A 19,937-nucleotide genomic window follows, 5' to 3' on the forward strand; every position below is an offset into this window, starting at 1 on the left:
TATAAACCAGTCTATGGTATTCTGTTTTAGCAGCCCGGACAGACAAAGACAGCATCCTAGTGAAACTTGGAGGCTTGCAAATGCAGTCTCTCTTTTTTGGGGGAACATTTCAATTCAGCTACATTCAACAGATACGTACAGAGTGCCTTTATGTCTGTCAGACGCTGGGCCACACTCAGATTTCAGTGATCAACAAGATAGACAAAACCCCCAAATTCACAGGGCATTTCATTTAAAGTCTATGTTTGGATACATTTGTTTACACTATGGATTTATACTACAGTATTTCTAAAAATGTGTGTGTATTTGCAATTTTGTATTCCTACTAGAGGAATTTATCCTTTACGAGGGGGTCTTACTAAAAGTATTTTAATTTTTACATGAATAATTTCACCTAAGTGGTATTGTATATGTCCTAAGTTTTCACAGTTGGTTTCCTAAAGAAATGCGTGTTTCCTAATACGCGAAGAAAACTTCTTTTTTCCAACATGGGTCTTGAACTTACAACCCTGAGATCAAGAGTTGCATGCTCTACCAGCTGAGCCACCCAGGCGTCTCTATAAGGAAAGCTTTTTACAAAGAAGTGGACACTCCATTTGGGGCTAATGATCACACACTGGAATGTGGGAAGTTGTTGTTAATCATGTTTCTCCGCCGTCATAGGCCCCTTTACACAGAAAATGTTTTTTACCAACCATGCAATGAGAAAAGACAACCACTAGTAGTCGCTGCAAGCCCACTCCTTTGGCCCAAGTTTCGCTTTCTATGTGGGCTTTTTGCTGCTTGTCAGCAAACCCACTTGCCAATGCCATGTGCATTAGTGCTGTAACTGAATGACAAGCTATGACTGACTAGGTTTAGATGGAAATGGTAGAAGAACAGTTAACCAGGCCACCTTCTTTGTTTAGTACACATGTGGGGTTTAGGTCAGTGACTGACATTCTCATGCTCTCCTTCACATATTTTTGAATAAGATTTTTTTTAAAAAAGCTTTTATTTATTTGAGAGAGAGAGAGCACATGAGCAGGGGGAATGGCAGAGGGAGCGGGAGTAGCAGACTCCCCACTGAGCGGGGAGCTGGACGCAGGGCTCGATCCCAGGACCCTGGGATCATGACCTAAGCTGAAGGCAGATGCTTAACCGACTGAGCCACCCAGGCGCCCCTATTTTTGCATAAGATTAAGGAAGGAAAGACCCTTCTTACACTTTCAATAATAGAAAGAATATTGGACTTAGGGTCGGAAGACGTGGAATCAGATTTCAGCTTTATCTTACTAGTTCTGTGATATACTATAGAAATGTGAAGAGATGGCAAGGCAGTTTTCCGAGAGAAAATTAACTGGAAAGACCTTGTCTGGGAGTACTGGGGACCCACTGTTGACAATGATCTGGGGTGACTGGACTCTGAGAGACTGACTTTCACAACAAAAAGGGTACCTGGGTCTGTGGGAGACTAGGAATGTCAGTTAAGTTACACTGTGTGGGAAGTCATTTCCTAATCACAAGGAAGCCTTAGGGAGAAGAATCACCACAGCCAAGGAATGTGGATGATTTTAGGAAAAGTCCCTCAGTAAAATAGCTTCAGGAACTTCCCCATGATACAGGGAGCCTTGGAGTCTGTGGGCCACTAAACCCTCTCCTGTGCTGCTTCCATGCTGCCCCACTTCCTTTCCAAGGGACATGCTCTCTCTTTGTTTGGAGCTGATTTATTCAAACAGGTTACCTTTGCTGGTCTTCCTCCAGTGGCCTTTTGTACATCTGTGTTGTCATTGTTTAGACATTCATCTCAGGATTTCTCTTCTGTTAATAGATAATGATAATTATAGCCTAATTATTTTAGCTTTAATCTTTGTCAAAAGCAATTCATATTTTCAATTGATCTATTTTGCCTATGAATATATTAACAGTAGTTAACATTTATGAGTGCCCATTTATAATATATATGTGTATATACACATAAATTATCTATCTATCTATCTATCTATCTATCTATCTATCTATCTATCTATCTATCTATCTTGGTGTAAGTCCTCTCACTTGACCCTCACAATAACCCAGTGGGGCATCTGCTATTCTCACTTTATAGATGGAGAACCTGAGAGTTATGTAGGTTAAGGGACAACCCAAGCGATAAAGTTGGAATATAAACTCAGGAGGTTCTAGCCCAAGATCTTAACAACTGACAGCTTTTTCTACCATTTAGGGTCTGAGTTCTGAAATCTGCCTTTACAAATACCTGTGTGTGTCACCTGTGGGTGACCCGAGCATTGTTGAATTCTGATTGGTCGAATCTTTATTGTTCAAATGTCAAATGCTAATGGAGTCACAAGAGTGCAGATTTCACAGTTGCTTTCTCAGTGAATTGATGTCGCATGGGTTTTATAGTTTATATTGTACTTAACACAAAAATCTCTCTCTTTTTAAAAATGTTATGAGGAAATATCTGAAAACATCCAGATGATGAAATGCCCCCAAACACAATGGCTCCCTCAAAAACAGGACATATTCCTATACAGTAGTTTCTACAAATCAAATTGTATGAATGCAGGGAGAACATAAGAGTGCAGAAGCAAGGGCTCTGGATCATTATTCAGGTTTATTAAGCACGTACTTTGTACCAGACATTGTTTTAAGTTCTATATGTATATTAACTCACATGATAATCAAGCAGCCCATGGGGTAGGCACTATTTTCATCCCCATTTTACACAAGAAATCTGAGGCCCAGAGAGATGAAGCTACTTGGTGTCACAGCTAGTAAGTGGTAGAGCCTGGATTTGAAGCCAGGCAGCTCAGCCTGTATTGCTATCCGCTGTGCTCTCTGGGGCAATTGTGGGCTCTCCTGCTTGACACTCTGTCATCTATCTGTCAGCCTTTTCTATTTGTGCACTTGATTTCCTTGGGGTTTCCTCAAGGCTAGTCTTCCCTAGAAGATACGGTGATTTGCCCTGACACCCAGCATAGATATGGGAAAGCTTAGTAGCTGTGATTTACAATCCGTATCTTAGATTTAGAGTATTGAATAGGAAGTTTTGGTTTGCTGAAACCCTCCTCATCTTTAAATCTTATGATTGTTGATAGAGGGATAGAATAAGAGAAGCCAAATATATCAAAGGGGATTGAAACTCTTTAATGTAAACATAGCCCAAGGAGGACTTCTCTGCATGATAAAAAAGGGCATACAATGGATATTATTTGAATGCCGGGAGAGAAGGAGGCTTAATGATGATGGTGATGATAGGTACACTCCTAGAGCTCTCACTCTAGGCTAGGCGGAGTTCTCGGTGGAGCGCAGATATAACCTACTGTCAGCCAGAGAAGTCAGCGAAGCTTTCAAGGTGTCAAAACGGGGAACTTGAGCCTTTTAGGGATTTTCAGAAAGTGATAATCAGGAGAGGTTCCCAGGAATGGTTAACGAGGGAAGGTGAGATGGGCCCACCGACTCTCCCCCTTCCCAGCTGAGTGAGGTTGGGCAATTTAACCTCTCATGCTGTTTCCTCAGGCGTATTACGCGTAAACAATCGTTCCTATCACAGAGGGTTGTTAGGAGAATGAGGTGATACATAAATATAAATGCATGCACATAGAACATGACAGTACAGCTGGATAAGTGTGAGTTGCTATTGTTATTGACACCGTTATTATGGCCATGGCCACCTCTGATGATCGTCACCCACAGGAAAGGATCATTTTCTTTCCGCTAGTAACTATGGAATGCTGGATGCTTCGCCTCTTTTCCTCAGGGCAGTTCTCAGCTCCTCTGTTGTTACTGTCCTGGGCAGTAGAGGAACTGTACCGGGCACCCTTGGGAGGATCACGGTCCCTGCTCTCAGCTGGGAAGAAAGAACGAATGGGGAGAAGGAGGAGGGATGGAGCAAAGAGGAGACCCAGAGGCAGAGATGTGAGACGGGCAGCAAGAAGAGAAAGAATTTGCAGCAAAACAGAACTCGCGCCTGACGCTCTCCATTTCTTGGACCTGAACGAATTATTTTACTCTCCAACCTGGACCTCGCGACGCGGGGCTGAGCGCCGAGGCCGCATCGCCCCCCTCCCTAACCCCGCTCCCCCCACACCTCATCCCGGGCCCCGCCCCGCGATTGGCCGGCTCGCCCGGGCCGTCGCCGATTGGCGCTCGCCGGCCGGGTCTACGGGGTTTAAAGAGGGGGGCGGGGGCGCACTGCCCAGCCGCGCCGCTGTCCCCGCCGTGCGCCTGTCGTGCCGTCGGAGCTGGGCTCGCAGCCTTTCCTGGCCTGCCGCCGCCTCCAGCGTCCCACGTCCGGCCGTCGCCGGTCAGCGGCTCGCGAGCGTGCGCAAGAGAGGACCGGGGCAGGCGCCGTCCGGTCCCGGGCGCGGGCACAGCTAGTGAGGGGCGAGGCCCGGGGACGCCGAGGTGGCGGCCACCATGGTAGCCACGTGCCTGCAGGTAGTGGGCTTCGTCACGAGCTTCGTGGGTTGGATCGGCATCATCGTCACCACGTCCACCAATGACTGGGTGGTGACCTGCGGCTACACCATCCCCACCTGCCGCAAGCTGGACGAACTGGGCTCCAAGGGTCTGTGGGCTGACTGCGTCATGGCCACGGGGCTGTACCACTGCAAGCCCCTGGTGGACATCCTCATCCTGCCCGGTAAGGACCCCACCTCTGAGTGGCTGCTCCTAACCCTGACCCTCGGGGCAGACTGGGGATGGGCGCATTAGATGGCGGTCACAGAAACACTGAAGACCTTAGGGCACATCTTTGACACCTTCAGTCCCACCTTGTTGTAAAGGTTAGTCCTGGCTAAGTCAGGGCCCTCCCAGCTCCGCCAGGTCCGTTCTCGTAGGCTGGGAGGGGGGTGGGGGGGAGCTGTCTTTCCCCACCCCTTGCCCCTGCAGTGGGGGCGTCCGTCCGCCCCCTCCCTGCCTCTACACCTCTCGGGTCCGATAGGGAGGTGGTGTCGCCCCCCGGAGGGCGCGCTCACACTGCGGGAAGGCGAGCCACCGTGGGTTGCCCGCTCCGCTCCAGCTGTGTCTCTGAGGAGGGAGAGGAGAGAATTGTCTAGCCTCCACCTCCTCCGACGCCAGGTCGGGGGGAGGGGAGGGCCCATCTTCACTTGCTTCCCTACTGAACAATTCTGGGCAACAGTTTCAATTCAGATGAAAACCTCGAGCCAGTTGGGTGATTGGCTAGATCGCAGGCTCCCCTTCGGGTTTTTGCTCTTTCTCTCTGTCCTGCTAGCGGGTTTAGCCTAGACACGATTGCCTTCTGTCCCGCTAGCCTTTGAGTATGGTGCAAATTTAGTTATTTATTTATAAAGATTTTATTTATTTATTTTGAGAGAGATACAGGGAGAGGGAGAGAGCACGAGCGGGGGGAGGGGCAGAGGGAGAAGCAGACTCCCCACTGAGCAGGGGGCCTGTCCAGGGGCTTGATCCCAGGACCTTGAGATCATGACCCCGGCCCACTGAGCCACCCAGGTGCCCTGAGTTACCCATTTAAAAGCCTATCCTGGTTTCTTTCATCAGCGGAGTAAGTGGGCCCCAAGGCCAGTCTGGGAGCCTTTGGCTTTGTGCCATCTCCTGGGAGATCCTTTAGCTCCCCTGGAAACTCTGCTCTCCCCTTTAAGCTTTCCCACATGTGTAGTTGGAATCAATCCCCCTTCCTCCTTGCTGCCCTGGTATTTGACGCTTATCACCATCAGGGCGCATTTTGACTTTTTTGCTCATTGTGAGTGAAGTTTTTCTACCACATTTTAAATTCCTCCAAGATAGAGATGGCGTCCTACTCTCTTTGCATCTTCTGCATCAGGCGTTGCCACGGAAGCACAGCTGGTGCACACAATGCATGTCAGTCCTGCCAAGCACTCTCCTCTTCTCCATTTTTTAAAAATTAAAAAAAAAAAAAAGGTTTTTTATTTAATTTATTTCTACACCCAACGTGGGGCTTGAACTCACGACCCCGAGATCAGTTGTCACTCACTCTATTGACTGAGCCAGACAGGCAACCCCTTCTACTCCGTTTTGAACTTCCAGAATGACAGAAGTCCTGGGAACCCAGATCTGCACTCACCTTCACTTAATGGCAGCCTTGGGTAGACCTGGGTCAGACTCTGGGATCCAGTGCTCATCATCTGGATAATTTAGGACAATTTCCTAATCTCTGTGAATCCCAGTTGTCTTCCTTTAAAAATTAAAATCAAACCAACCACCTCTCTTTCAGAGTTGTTTTGCGGGATTAAATGCGATAAGAAATGTAAACCTCATTTGGTAGTAGAGGCTTCATAAGTTGCTGCTATGATTTTTTATTAAAAGCTGGGCATGGTATTTGTAGGAATCTGACTATAGCATAAAATCACTTTCTTTCTTTTTTTTTTTTCTTTCTTTCTTTCTTTTCTTTCTCTTTCCTTTCCCCTGAAGTTAAATTTCCTGAGTATTCAGAGCCAAGTGGTTTATTTTCAGAGAACAGACCATCCTACAGATGGAGTACATTTTAGGGAGGGCCTAATCCTTCCTGCTGTCCCCCTCCCTCACAATTGGGTGGGCCCAGGAACAGATCTCATCTCCATCTTTTGATTTTTCAGACATGGCCTTGGTCTTGAGCACGTAGACAGCCTGCACCATGAATTTCAGAACCTCAGTTGCTAGTTGACTGCTTCTGCTGTGTCCACCTTGGCCTTCCTACAAGCTGCAGGGGCACTGGGCTTCAGTCAGAGGTTCTCCCTCAGAATCCGTGGCTCTTCTCTGGGGGATCTTCAAGTCAACAGACAGTTGATTGATTGTTCACCTTTCATTTTGAAGAAGCTGAGATGGGCAATGGTTGGAAAAGTACCCTTAAAGAGTCTGAATTCTGGCAAACTAGATCTTGCTAAGACAGTGTTGCAACTGGGTCTTGGTGCACAGGGCAGGCTGACCAGATTTGGTATGACAGTCTTGGTGTGTGAGGCAGAAATTGGGGCTCATTTTTGGCTTTGTCTCTAACTCTGCCTCCCCCAGGCCACTAGCTCAAATTCCGTCTGAGCGGAAAAGGGAGAGTAATAAATACACCCCCCTCCTTTGATTTTGGAGGAGAGAGAGTGTTTTAGTGAGAAACAGCACATTTAAGTCTGCCATATTCTGCCAGTATCTTGTCAGATTTATTTTACATAAATATTGCACATATTGTAATCTGTTTCTTTTTTTTTTTTTAAGATTTTATTTATTTATTCATGAGAGACAAACAGAGAGAGAGAGAGAGGCAGAGGGAGAAGCAGGCTCCCCGCTGAGCAGGGAGCCTGACACGGGACTCGATCCCAGCGCCCTGGGATCATGACCTGAGCCAAAGGCAGACGCTTAACCATCTGAGCCACCACCCAGGCGCCCTGTAATCTGTTTCTTAATGAAATTGTTACCTGGCATTTTATTTGACAGCATAAAGTTCATTTGGTTTTGCTCCACTCTCATTATTCAACTTCTTATTCCTTCATTCATAATTTCATGTTTATATCATTTGCTGAAGACCAAGGCAGGATTCCTCTAGGAATCCTTGGGTCTGGAGAGATGCCTTTTTTTTTTTTTTTGGTAAAGATTTTATTTATTTGTCAGGTAGAGAGAGGTAGAGAGAGAGTGAGAGAACAAGAGCACAAGCAGTGGGAGCAGCAGGCAGAGGGAGAAGCAGGCTCCCGGCTGAGCAAGGAGCCCGATGCGGGGCTTGATCCCAGGACTCTGGGATCATGACCTGAGCTGAAGGCAGACGCTTAACCCACTGAGCCACCCAGGCGCAGAGATGCCTTTAAAGCGATACCAGACCGTAGTGGAACCACGCCCAGGAGACTGGGTGAGGCAGGAGATAGCGCCTGACCGTCAGTAGGGGTCAGGATTCATGAGCACAGTAGCCTCTGCGGAAGTATCAAGAGAGAAAGCCCGAGTCTTAGTTTAGTCCAGTTAGGATCACACACTATATACAATGGAAATTAAAAGCACATGGTTAGGAACAAAATCACCGCGTACACCTGGAGATAAAATGATTGCCCTGACACAGAGTAATAACACCAGGAAAAATAGCTAATCTTTTTGGAATACTTAGTACGTGCCAGGCACTGTTCTAAGCACTGCATGAGTTAACTAAGTTAATCTTAGTTGATCTTTTAGAGAGATACAGGCACTATTACCATTTTTATGTTACCGAAGAGGACCGTGCTAAGACATAGCAGTTTCGTGCCTTGCCCACGGTCACCCAGGCAGAGCGAATCAGCAGCAGGCTGGGATCAGCACAGACCATCACAGAAGACATCCGGGAGGGTTTGAGTTTTAATCTGACTCTTTCATAAGGCGATGTAATGGTGTAACTGGACTCTTGACCCCTTCATCCTGGGAGCTTAGAAAGGTGGTCTAAACCAGAGATCTCCACCCAGTCTCTCCAGCCTCCAACCTCCTTTGTCTGTCAGGGAGTGACTTTAAAATCTAAACATGTGAAGTGATCTTCAACAGCATTTACCATATTCTGAGTCCTGGAATAGGGCCAGAGGAAGGCAGATGGGCTGAATTCCCTTGAGCCAGGGTTCAGGCTCCAAGGGGACCCATGGTCTAACGCCCCTGTCTGTTCTTTTGTGTCCAGGCTATGTCCAGGCCTGCCGAGCCCTGATGATAGCAGCCTCAGTCCTGGGGCTGCCCGCCATTCTCCTGCTGCTGACGGTTCTCCCCTTCATTCGAATGGGCCAGGAGCCTGGTGTGGCCAAGTACAGGCGGGCCCAGCTGGCTGGCGTTCTGCTCATTCTGCTGGGTAAGACAACTTTCTATAGAGCACTCCATCTTCAAGTGAACCTGATGAATCTCAGATCCTGCTGCTGCTTCATTGAGTTCAGGAGGCATGTGAAAGGCAGCCAGGTGTATCTACCCGGGAAAAGCCCCCCATAATGTGTATCTCTTTATGTTTCATGGGTAGTTGATGCAAAGGGATAAGTAATGTCTGCAGGGGTCACTGGACATGAAAAAAAAGTTAAAAAGCAAAAGGAAAAAAGTGAGTATACTTAAGAGAGAGACCAGGGGACAGGAGAGAGTAACACAGTGGCTCTCCACTCAGGCTTCACAGTGGAATCCCTTTCTTGGGAATATCTCTGTCCAGATCCCAGCATTCGGAATTACTGGGCATCAGGCCAAGCAAAGATATTTTTTGGAAGCTGCCAGGTGATTCTTTTTTTTTTTTAAGATTTTTAAAAGTTTATTCATTAGAGAGAGAGAAAGAGAACACAAGCAGGGGTAGGGGCAGAGGGAGAGGGAGAAGCAGACTCTCTGCTGAGCTGAGAGCCCAACGTGGGGCTCGATCCCAGGACCTGGAGATCATAACCTGAGCCGAAGGCAGATGCTTAACCATCTGAGCCACCCAGGCACCGCATTCCAGGTGATTCTTACGTGTAGCTACAATTGAGAACTTCATTTAATGTATGAAGGAAGAGTAGAGAAAGAGGAGGGCAAGAGAAAAGTAAGATGTTGAGGGTGGTAGATCACTAGTGATGATGCAGTTATTTTATTTTATTTATTTTATTTTTAAGTAATCTCTACACCTAATGTGGGACTCAGACTCACAACCCCGAGACCAAGAGTCACATGCTCCTCCGACTGAGCCAGCCAGGTGTCCCTTAATCTTTTATTCAGTAAGGATTCATGGAGCATCTGCTGAGTGCCAGGCATCATGATCGGCACTGGGGACACTGGGGGAAAAAGGCGGTCTCTGCGTTGAGTGTACTTGGACATCTTGATAGAGTGTGGCATGTGCTCATTTAAAAAAGGTGCACAGGGTGTGCACATGCATAGGAAGGAACCTAAGCCAGGCTGGAGGAGTTTCCCAGAGCAGAGGACCCCAGTGATGAGTGTTGAGAGTTGAAGAGAAGGTAGTCAGATCATGGGTTGGAGGCGGGTGGGGGAACAGCCCAGGCCAAGGAAATGGCACGTGCTTGTTCAGTTTTCCTAGTTTCACCTGCACACAGAGGGCTTGATTTAACAACCTAGGGAGGATCCTTCTAGCTCTGCTCTCTTCAGTGATTTCAATTCTCTCTACTTTTTTTCTTGAATTCTAATTCCACTAGCACATTCTAAATCCTAATAGGAGCCATGAATTTTAAGAGCAGCTCTTGTTGCGAAGTGCACTGATATGTTGGTGAGCAGCATCTGGTCTGCCTATGGGTTAGACATCGAGTCAGGTTCTCCTGAGACAAGGAATTCCCATCCCAAACTGGTATCAGACTATATGTTGAAGGGGAAGGGGAAGGGTCAGGGTTCTATGTGGGTCAGTGCCACTTAGTAATGGTCATCCGCAGTGACATTGGTGAGGTAAGGGGACATGAGGGGTAGGGGTGCCATTTCGCAAAGGGATGGAGGTTTTCAGGGACTTGTGAAGCCACAGAGAATTCAGAGGAGGGGCTTGTGTAGGTGTGTGTGGGGTTGGGTAACGGGAGTGAAAAGACCAGAGGGCCACCTGTCATTTCCAGGGAAGAATCTGGGCATGGACATTTTAAAGATTTTTATTTATTTATTTGTCAGAGAGAGAGAGAGAGCACAAGCAGGGGGAGCAGCAGAGGGAGAGGGAGAAGCAGGCTCCTCACTGAGCAAGGAGCCCGATGTGGGACTCGATCCCAGGATCCTGGGATCATGATCTGAGCCAAAGGCAGACGCTTAACGACTGAGCCACCCAGGCATCCCAAGGGCATGGACATTTTGGTTCCAGGCACAAAGAATCTGTGTGGGAGTGCCACGTGGAACACAGACTCAGTATCAGGCGATCCATCTAACTCACAGGGTTCTCTGTTACATTGCTTTTTGGAGATCAGATCTTTACATTCAAATTCCCTTTCCAACAGTTAGACCAAAGCTCTACAGGTAAATTGGTGTGCAGAATCCAGGTGGAAACCCTTCTCATCCTAGGCAGTTGCCATTGTTACCTGCCTCCCATTCTTACAGAAGCCCCAGAAGGCTCTCTCTGTCTCCGAGGATGCCAGACCCAACGGGTGAATCTGTTGTGTTAGGTGTTCATTTTTAGAAATTCTGACCTTCCATATGAGAGTCATAGGATATCCACTAAGAGAATACATTAAAACAAAACAAAACAAAAACCTCAAACCCTGTGGGAAATAAAGATATAAAGCAAGTATATATAGACAAATCGGTATTTAAAAAAACCCTAAAAACAAGTGAACTGTCCAGGTGAGTTGTTTGAAACTTCATAGCTGATTTAAAGCTTTTCTTTATCTTTGTCAAGTGGGTTGGTTGGAATATGTGGACAGAATCGTAGAGAGGAACGGGAGGTGGGGCCGGTAGTGATGGGAGTCCCTCAGTCCCCTGTCACTGCCTGGAGTGAAAACCTGGAGGGGCATTGAGGGATCGGACTCTTCCAGAGCCGCTGCAGCCTTCTGGCCACTCATGATTAGGTTGGAGTGAGGACACCACCCCTTGCCCTCTTGTAGCTTTGAATTTCCAGAGTTACCTGCTGCCTCTTTGATGGCTCCTGTCAGGTTTATTTCTCAGTGGGTCGCCGCTTGCCTTCAGGTTGGATGTTGTTTTGACTGGACTGAGCTTGCTCTGGAAATGCAACGCTCATTGTCTCAATTGTGGCACCTGCTGTTCCCCTCTGGGTCTTCTCTGGAGCCCGGTGCCTCGGTTCCCCTGTTGGCAGTGGGTGGGAGGAGCTAGAGAGAAGGCTCCCTTTGTGTCGCTCGGGATTGGCTTCTGCGCTCTCCCTGGAGAAGCCAGTGCTGGGTTCCTGCTGGATCCTGGGGGTCACCAGGGATGCCCCAGCTGAGGTGTGGTGGCTGACCAAAGGGGACCAGGCAGCACTGGGGTTTTGGGGCCTGGGAACTGGAAACAATACTGAAGCTAATCTGGGTATGGAAACTAAGCACTATTAATTAAAGTCAGTTCTTCCTGACTCTGAAAATTTTTATTTTTCCAAAAGCTTAAAAAATTATGTCTGTTGTACAACTGCTTTATCTTCTCAATAGTCTTAAGTTTAATGGTGTAAGGATTTGGTCCTGCTTTGCGGGGAAGGAATGGGAGCCTGATGTAGCTGACTTCTCAGATCTAGGATGGATCCCAGTGAATCTCATCTGTGGCTTTTCAAGAGCCCCTAGGGCAGGAGGTGCCTATGCCCTGAGCTGCCTTATCTTATCATTGGGCATCAGACCAACTGTACTGAATCTTGGATCTGCCACTTTCCAGCTGTGTGAACAGGGGCAGTTACTTAATGTCTCTGACCCTTTATTTGAAATGAGGCGATAATGCTTGTATCTGAGGTTGGTAAGAATAGTGAAAGGAGGTATGCAAGTTATTTAGCCTGGTGTCTGGCACATAGTAAGTGCTCAGCAAATGGTTGCTATTATCATTGCTGTTATTGGTTAGAGGAAATAGAGAGTTAACCCAGAGGGCGGTTGGGTATTCTTTTGATCATGTCTCACTCCTGCGGGGTAATCTCCACACATGGCACCGGTCAAGAGAGTCAGTGAGCTGGTCCTGGAAGTGCTAGACTGCATCCTGGTCTAATGGAGACATTTCCATAGTTTACATTGTAAAAACCAGAGTGTAGATCACAAATAGTTGGAGTTTTTTGCCTATTCCATTATAAGAAGCCACATTAAACTACCCAGCTAAAAACGGTCAGGCTTGGTTCTGATTTGATCTCATTCTCACCTCATTGTAACTTAGAAAGTACTTGATTTGGGTGTTTTTGGGGAGACGGGGTAGGGAATGGTAGGAGAGGAAGTGTATATTCCTTCCTAAGTGGGATCCTGTTGTTTTCTCTCCTTCTTTTAAAAAATATGGCCCCAGGAATTGTATTTGTATTAGAAAAAAGTTGTTTTAACTTGGAACTGACAGGTTAATAATGGAATTGTAGTAAAATAAAGGGTGTGTGCTACTGTGGGAGAGATTGAGCTTGTCATGCACACAGAATCAGATGTCCTAGGAAAGGTCACCCTTCGGTGTGGAGTTAAACAGTGATGCCCTTAATCCTGGGGTCTTAAGAGAATAGATGGAAAAAGTCTTTCTCTAAACTCATTAGCTTTATACAAACAAGCCCATAACGTAAATCAAATTGCATATGGGTAGTGGAAAGATTGTGGCACCTTTGGTATGCTTGTGACTTAAAACGACAGGTATCAGTAAAATTGGAAGAATTAACTGCTTTATGAGGTCTCTCGCATCTCTAAGTTCTGTGATTAGAAAAAAATTAACAAATAACCACGGGACTGGCTTTTAAAAAAGGTTATGGAAAAAAAAGATATGAAGTATGAAATAGAAATAAAAGGAAAAAATGTTGAAAGCAGGCCAGGAAAATAACGTATTCAAATCTTCCATTGACTTGATTATTGTTTTAAATATTAGGTCTTCATAAAAGTCATTGTATAAGAAGAGTATGTCCTTTGGCAGCTATGTTTTCTTAAGTCAAAATTTAGCGAATCACAAATTAAAAAAAAGAAAATAAAATTTTTCTAGATTCAAATTATAAGGAAACAACAAATGAATATGACTCCAACAGCTCGTTAGAAATCTCATTACTTGTTGCCTTGAGTTAATTGGTACAAAGCTAAAGTTAGTTGCTATTTCGATCATATGTTATAATAGCATCAGTTATAGAAGGCAGCAATAAGTGCATTGTCAAATGTTTAAATGGAGGCATTTTTAAAAAATTGTTTTTATTGTGGAAAATTTCATACATACCCAAAAGTAGAAAAACTAGTATAACCCAAACTCATTCTTGATAATGATGAACTCATAGCCAATCTATTTCATCTATGTACTTCTTTTCTTCCAGTCCCCAGAATTTTTTTGAAGCAAATCTCAGATACAATATCAAGATTTTTTTCCAGTATTACTTCTATCATTCAGAGTAATTTATGTGATTTTAATGGAAATCTTGCTTTGTGCTAGAAATAATGCTCTTAAAAGTACTGTCAGTTCTTAGTTCTGAAAGTGACAAAACCTGAAAACAGTGGTATTCATTGGAAGAAGGAAGAAATGTCAGTCTTGTGCTCTTCTGCCTTTTTGGGCCTCTTTGTCAGTCTTTCCGTTTCTCTCTAAATTGTTGCCTTCAAAGTCAAACACACGTTTACTAATTTTATTTAACGTCATCACATTTATTTAACTATGTTACTATGTGTCATCTAATCCCTAAAGAAATTAAAAGCTGCAAGTACCTTTTATTGTTCTAAAATTGCCTTTCCAACTATTTTCTGTGTTTGGCTACATCGATCATTGTTAACTTTTAATAAGGCTGTATTCTATCTACTAATGAACACATTGTATTACTTTATTTGAAACTTAACCAAAAGAGGCAAACAGTTTTATTCCATGAAGAGCAGGGATTTCTATTTGTGAGAGCACCAAGTCTGGAGAAATCTATATCTACACAGTGAAGCCTTCTTCCCTGCTCTCCTCCACCTCCTCCTTCTTTTCTTCTTTTTTCTTTTTTTTTAGCTAAGTATGCCCCCAATTTTCACTTTCTGCTCCCTTCCAAATGACAGATTCCTGCCCCCCCTTGTAAAATTAACTACTGCATCTTTGGAAGGTAGAAGAGGAGAAATAGATTGAAAAATCCGAGTGTTAAAATTCTTCTGTTAGAGACTTACTTTAAAAATACATTCTGATGACATGAAAAGAAAAGCAATGAAAATTCTCTTTATCTTTCTTCAATTTTCTTTACCTATGGGTAACTGTGACTTTTTTAGAAAAGCATTTTCTTTATTTTCTCCAAGTAATTGGGAGAACCTTTATAAACTCTGTGTGTGTGTGTGTGTGTCTGCAAATAGAAATAATCTAGCAGGCCTTCTATGTCATTAAGAAAGTCAAATATTATTGCTAGTTCTATTAATATTTCACATCTTTTAGTTAAGTAATAGTTTAACTTGCATTTTAACTTTACTGATGAAAACATCCCCCTTTCCCTTCAAACCATGCTGATATTGAGTAAATTCTTCTTTTTTGGTTTCTAAACATTCTTCATTCTGAGTTCACTTGAAGGTCACTGTTTCCAGCGAACCTCTCATTTCCCTTCATGTTGTGTGGCAGCCTGTCATCTTTTAGTGGTTTTGATGTGGTTCATCTTTGAGAGCCACAGGAATTCACCCAGAGTTCATTTATCTACTAGGAAATAATGTGACCCTGCTGGCACTCATTTGTCTTGTTTTGCATGGATTATAAAAGAAGGAAATCTTTAATGAGGTAAATCATGAACTTGTAACTTTAAGTGTGTTAAAGTTACATTACAGTTTTATGATTTGGGAAGTCAGTTTTGATGTGTTTGAAGTGGAAAGTAGGCTTGAAATGAGACTGTCTCTCATCCATCCATCCATCCATCCACCCGTCCACTCATCTAGTCCTCTAGGTTCATTATGTAGGCATTTAGACATTTTCCTGTTTCCTTTTTCTAGTGAATTACATTGGAATAAAATCTAACAAAATCCCTAAAACAATAGAAATCAAGGCTGATGATTATTTTTGGAATATTGAGCCTGATTCTTTCCCCACGTGAAGATACCCGTATTATTTTGTTTAGGAAGAGGGGAAGAACTAGGCAATTTCTTATTTTATTTTATATATATAAAGTATATATAAAATATATATCTTTATTTTATAAAATCTACACCAAATCTGCATTTGAGGTAGGTTTACATGAAGTGTGGGGAACACTTGTGCATGTATATGTGTTGCATGTAAAAATACGAAACAACTGAAAAATATAAAACTTAATTTGAATCATAAGCTGTTTTGAAGCCAGGCTAATTGTTTATGGGAAAGATCGGTTGAATTGAACCAACTGAATTGAATCAGTTGTTTGAGAAATCAAATTTTTTTTTTTCCTATGGAATTCAGCTATTCCCTCCCCACCTTTTCCTTCTGATCAAGCTTGGGCATTTGGAAACCCTTGCTACGTTGCTGTTTTGCTCAAGCAGAATGAGTGCCCACTTTGGGGGTCTAGGGATGTGTAGCTGGATTGTGTATTGATATGAAGAATCTAGAGCAGTTCTCTCTGGCTGAAACACTCTAGAAAGAGTTTCTGTTTCTTGTCCTGACACAGGAAAAGACTCTCTCTTTTTCTTCTCTTCTTTCTCTGTGTCTTGCTGAGGGTATGACTCTGACAGTAGCCAAGCTGTTCTTGGTGAGGGCTGCATTTGGAATGTGTGGCTGGAGGAAGAGAGAAAAAGCCTTTTCCCCTGTATCTCAGGTGTTCGAGGCCCTGGGCTGGAAAGGGAAGATTCCATTGACACTGGTCTTGAGAACACTACTCACAGAAGGACAATATATCGTCTCATGGTATCTCATACGAACATATTACAGAGGCTGCCATGATTGTTCTTACTCTTTAAGAAAAAATGAAGCCATTAACATATGGATAGATTTTAGCTTCTTAGATAGTCTATAAAAACTCCTGAAATATGTGAGTAGTTCACAATTAGTGGAGTGAATTTAGGCTGTTAGAAAGCCAATTTGAGCAACTCAAAACCCCCAAATTAACTTTCTTCCCTCTGACTTCTACTAGGGATCTGTGCTTTTTTATATAATAGGAATCACATCTATTTAAGTGTATGTACACCCAGCTTGTGGGGTAGGCTTCGTCTGTTGTTAACAAGGCCTCTTACAAGCTACACAAATGCAGTGAGGGGGCTAAAGAGGTCTTTCAAAGTGGGTGAGACTGAAATCTTTTCTTCAGTTTAGAACTAATGTATGAGGCTGTTAGATTTGAGTGCTTATGTTTGAAGAAAAATTATATATCTTCTCTGTGGGCGTAGAGGTAAGTCAGAAAATAACTCCGTGTGAATAGAAATCAGAAACGCTTGCTGAGTTGAAAGTGACAAGGATACTCCAGGTAGCAAACATCGCAGTGCCCTGCCTTGAATTTATTGAAGGCTTTATGGCTAATGATTGGCAACCTCATTATTATTTTCTTGATCTGCCAGCTTTAGTGTGTCATCCCAATTTAAAGCTTCAACTAAAATTTCTTTCCTGCTTGTAGCTGTGAGAAATCAGATGATACCAAAGGAAGCTATGGAGTTACTTTGTCTGGAGTTGTGTTGTTCAGCACATTAGCCACTAGCCACATGGGGTTATTTAAATTTTAATTAATTAATATTCAAAACACGGTTTTTTGATCTCACTAGCCTCATGAGAAACATTTAAAAGCCCCTGTCGCTTGTGACTACCCTATTTGACAATGCTGATGCAGAGGTTTAAAATTTTTTGTAAAAACTTTACGAAAAATTTTAAACCTCCTGCCTGTTCTTGTTTTGCTACTCTGCTTAGGAGGAGGGGAAGAACTAAATGATACAGAAGCTATTTCTTATCCTACTCTTAAAAATCTAAGCCAAGTCTGAAAGACTGGTTGGTGGAAGACCATAAAATTCCACCATTGTGACTCATCACCACAGATATCATCACCATAAAATGAGTAAATTCTTTCACTCCAAGTATCATTTATTTGTGTGATTGTGAACAGTGTAACACAAACTCAGACTCGTAGCCAAAACTCGACTGATGTCTGGCAACATCCACCACAGCAAGAGGATTCTCAGAGCTTCTTCAAGGTCTTTGTAATGTGAATTGACAAACTGAAAAAATAGAGTGGAAAAATCAAGTAGGCATCATTTTATTTCTCATTTCCGAATTCATCAGGCCATCTCGTCATTCAGCTGGCATGCACTGAGCACACGCTATGTGCCTCACAGTGAGTTAAACCCCGACTTTACAAATGTAAGTAGGACATGGCCCCTTCCTTCAAGGAACTCAGAACTTGGAATGGGAAATAGGCATGTAAAGAGGTAATTATAACACAATTAGGTAAGCGTAATCATAGAACTGTAAGTAAAGATACATAAAGTGAAGATATGTAAGTAAACACAAATACCTCTTTTTTGGCTTCAGTGATTTATTTTTGGGCTTTTACCTTGGAGTTCTTTGGTGTCTGGCACCTGCTGAAAAAATAAGGACCTAGCAGTTTGACACAGCTTTGGATCGGCTTATTCCCCAGACGCACACCTTTAGGTTTGGCTTGCCACGGGAGCAGAGCTGTGTGTGGGGGGCTTTTCGGACCTGGCTGGAAGCTAGAGGAGCGTGTCTGTGGAGTGAAGGGGAGCCCGCCCGCTGTACTTGGTGTGTGACGGGCGTGCCCGGTCACAGCTCTCTCTTGTCTCCGCAGCTCTCTGCGCCATGGTTGCGACCATCTGGTTCCCCGTGTGCGCCCACCGCGAGACCACCATCGTGAGCTTCGGCTACTCCCTGTACGCGGGCTGGATCGGTGCCGTGCTGTGCCTCGTGGGTGGCTGTGTCATCCTCTGCTGCGCCGGAGATGCCCAGTCGTTCGGCGAAAACCGTTTCTACTACTCTTCGGGCTCCAGCTCGCCCACTCACGCCAAGAGTGCCCACGTATAAGAGGGCTGCTAGCCTGCCCACCGAGGTGCTGCAGATACTGGGCCCGTGGCCCTGGGTTTGCTTGCCACAGGCAGTGGAAGCCTGCTCCAATGCCAGGCTCCAAAGCCAAAGTTCTAGAAAAGCATCCTGTCTGGCATTTTTTAGTCTTAATACCCCTCTCCCCGTTCATTGCCTTAAAAGGCATCTTTAGCTCAGAAAATGCCCACACACTTTTCTCGTGGTTTTGCCCATTATTAGCTCTTTTCTTGGGCATTCCTTTGTTGTTCACCAGTATATATATGTATATGCATATGTATATGTATATGTATATGTATATATATTTTCCTCTCCCTCTTTAAATTTTAAATATCTTGCAAACATTGCTGAGTTGGGTGTGGGGAAAGAAAGAAAAGACACTTTTCAAACTGTTACAGATGACAATGGGAGCCTCATAAAGATGTCTCTCTGTTCGCTCCCTCCTCTTCGGCTCCAAGGTCATTTAGTTTTAAGCGATAGAAAAAAACAGAAGTGGGGACATGAGGTGGGGAGGGAGGGGACTGTGGAACTTTCCCTCCATGGGAAACTTTCCCTTTTGTAAATCGAGGGCAAGGGGTGGGGATATTTTTTAGTTTGTGATTTTACATTTATCTGTACATACTTTTTCAAGATTGATCATTTTTATAACCATGGTTTTCCTGAAATTCTCAATTCATCAGTATGAAGGAAATGAACCAAATAGGCCTTAATTATATGATAAATAACAGTCCGAGTGAATATAACTCTAACTGGCATGCCACAAAATATTTTTGATTTCCAGATTTGTATGATACAGTTTTTAATCCTACACTTGCATATGCTTCAACTTAACACACTTTTAAAGCTTTTCCCCCCTTTCTCTATTTTCACTTTGTTAGCCATCTTGAAGTGGTGTTGTTTAACATAAATCATGCTGTTGAATTTGGCTTTACGGGTGTAAACACTGATGCTGTATCAGTATTTGAGACCCCAAACTCTCCAAACATTGATGGTGCATTTTGTCCTTTAAGTGAAACCCGTGCAATAAAATAACAGACTGTGTGCAAAAGTGGCCTCGATAGTCTGTCGTGTCCAGAGGCGCCATCCATGGATTTTCACCATTCTCATTAATTTCTACTAGTAATTGATAGGGAACCTGGTCGTGACTCAGGAACAAGGCATTCTGCACTGCCCTGAGTGATGAAAACACTCTGTCTTATTCACTGTACCACGGTGGTCCTGCGTGGTCATAAAAGTGAAACCAGTGGAGTGACGTTAGAGCAACTTTGAGTCATACATAAATGGGCAGAAGTCAGAAACCAAGTCCCTAGCATTACACAGATAAACGTTTTTGTCTACTTTGAACACTTAGGAAAGAAACTGGCTAGGTATAAAGGGAAGTATAAAACAAACCCCCTATATTGGATATTTTGGTGATAATATCTAAATGCAGTGTCCTCAAACATATGCACATAGATGTTTGGAAATTTTGGACAAAGATAGACACATCGAGTTGATTCTTGTTTGTTTTCTATTCCAGAAACTCTGTCAAGTTATGAATCTGCTCTAAAAAACAC

The 19,937-nt window shown here is 44.0% G+C and overlaps 1 protein-coding gene across 1 annotated transcript; it reads left to right on the plus strand.

Annotated features, from left to right (window-relative positions):
• Positions 1 to 4,196: 4,196 nt before the first annotated feature.
• CLDN11 (claudin 11) lies at positions 4,197 to 19,429 on the plus strand. The gene is made up of 3 exons (XM_006736337.3): positions 4,197 to 4,627; positions 8,573 to 8,737; positions 18,134 to 19,429. The coding sequence occupies exons 1-3, from the start codon at positions 4,402 to 4,404 to the stop codon at positions 18,364 to 18,366; spliced, it is 624 nt and encodes a 207-aa protein (XP_006736400.1). The 5' UTR covers positions 4,197 to 4,401; the 3' UTR covers positions 18,367 to 19,429.
• Positions 19,430 to 19,937: the final 508 nt, after the last annotated feature.

The sequence above is a fragment of the Leptonychotes weddellii genome, chromosome 1 (assembly GCF_054177405.1).
Source record: "Leptonychotes weddellii isolate Sample4059 chromosome 1, ASM5417740v2, whole genome shotgun sequence".
NCBI classification, from domain to species: Eukaryota; Metazoa; Chordata; class Mammalia; order Carnivora; family Phocidae; genus Leptonychotes; species Leptonychotes weddellii.

Excerpts from the sequence above, each read along its gene's own strand:
- CLDN11 (XM_006736337.3), top strand. The coding sequence starts at position 4,402 with ATGGTAGCCACGTGCCTGCAGGTAGTGGGCTTCGTCACGAGCTTCGTG. Across the intron at positions 4,628-8,572 it reads GGACATCCTCATCCTGCCCG|GCTATGTCCAGGCCTGCCGA; the intron begins GTAAGGACCCCA and ends TTTTGTGTCCAG. Across the intron at positions 8,738-18,133 it reads CGTTCTGCTCATTCTGCTGG|CTCTCTGCGCCATGGTTGCG; the intron begins GTAAGACAACTT and ends TTGTCTCCGCAG.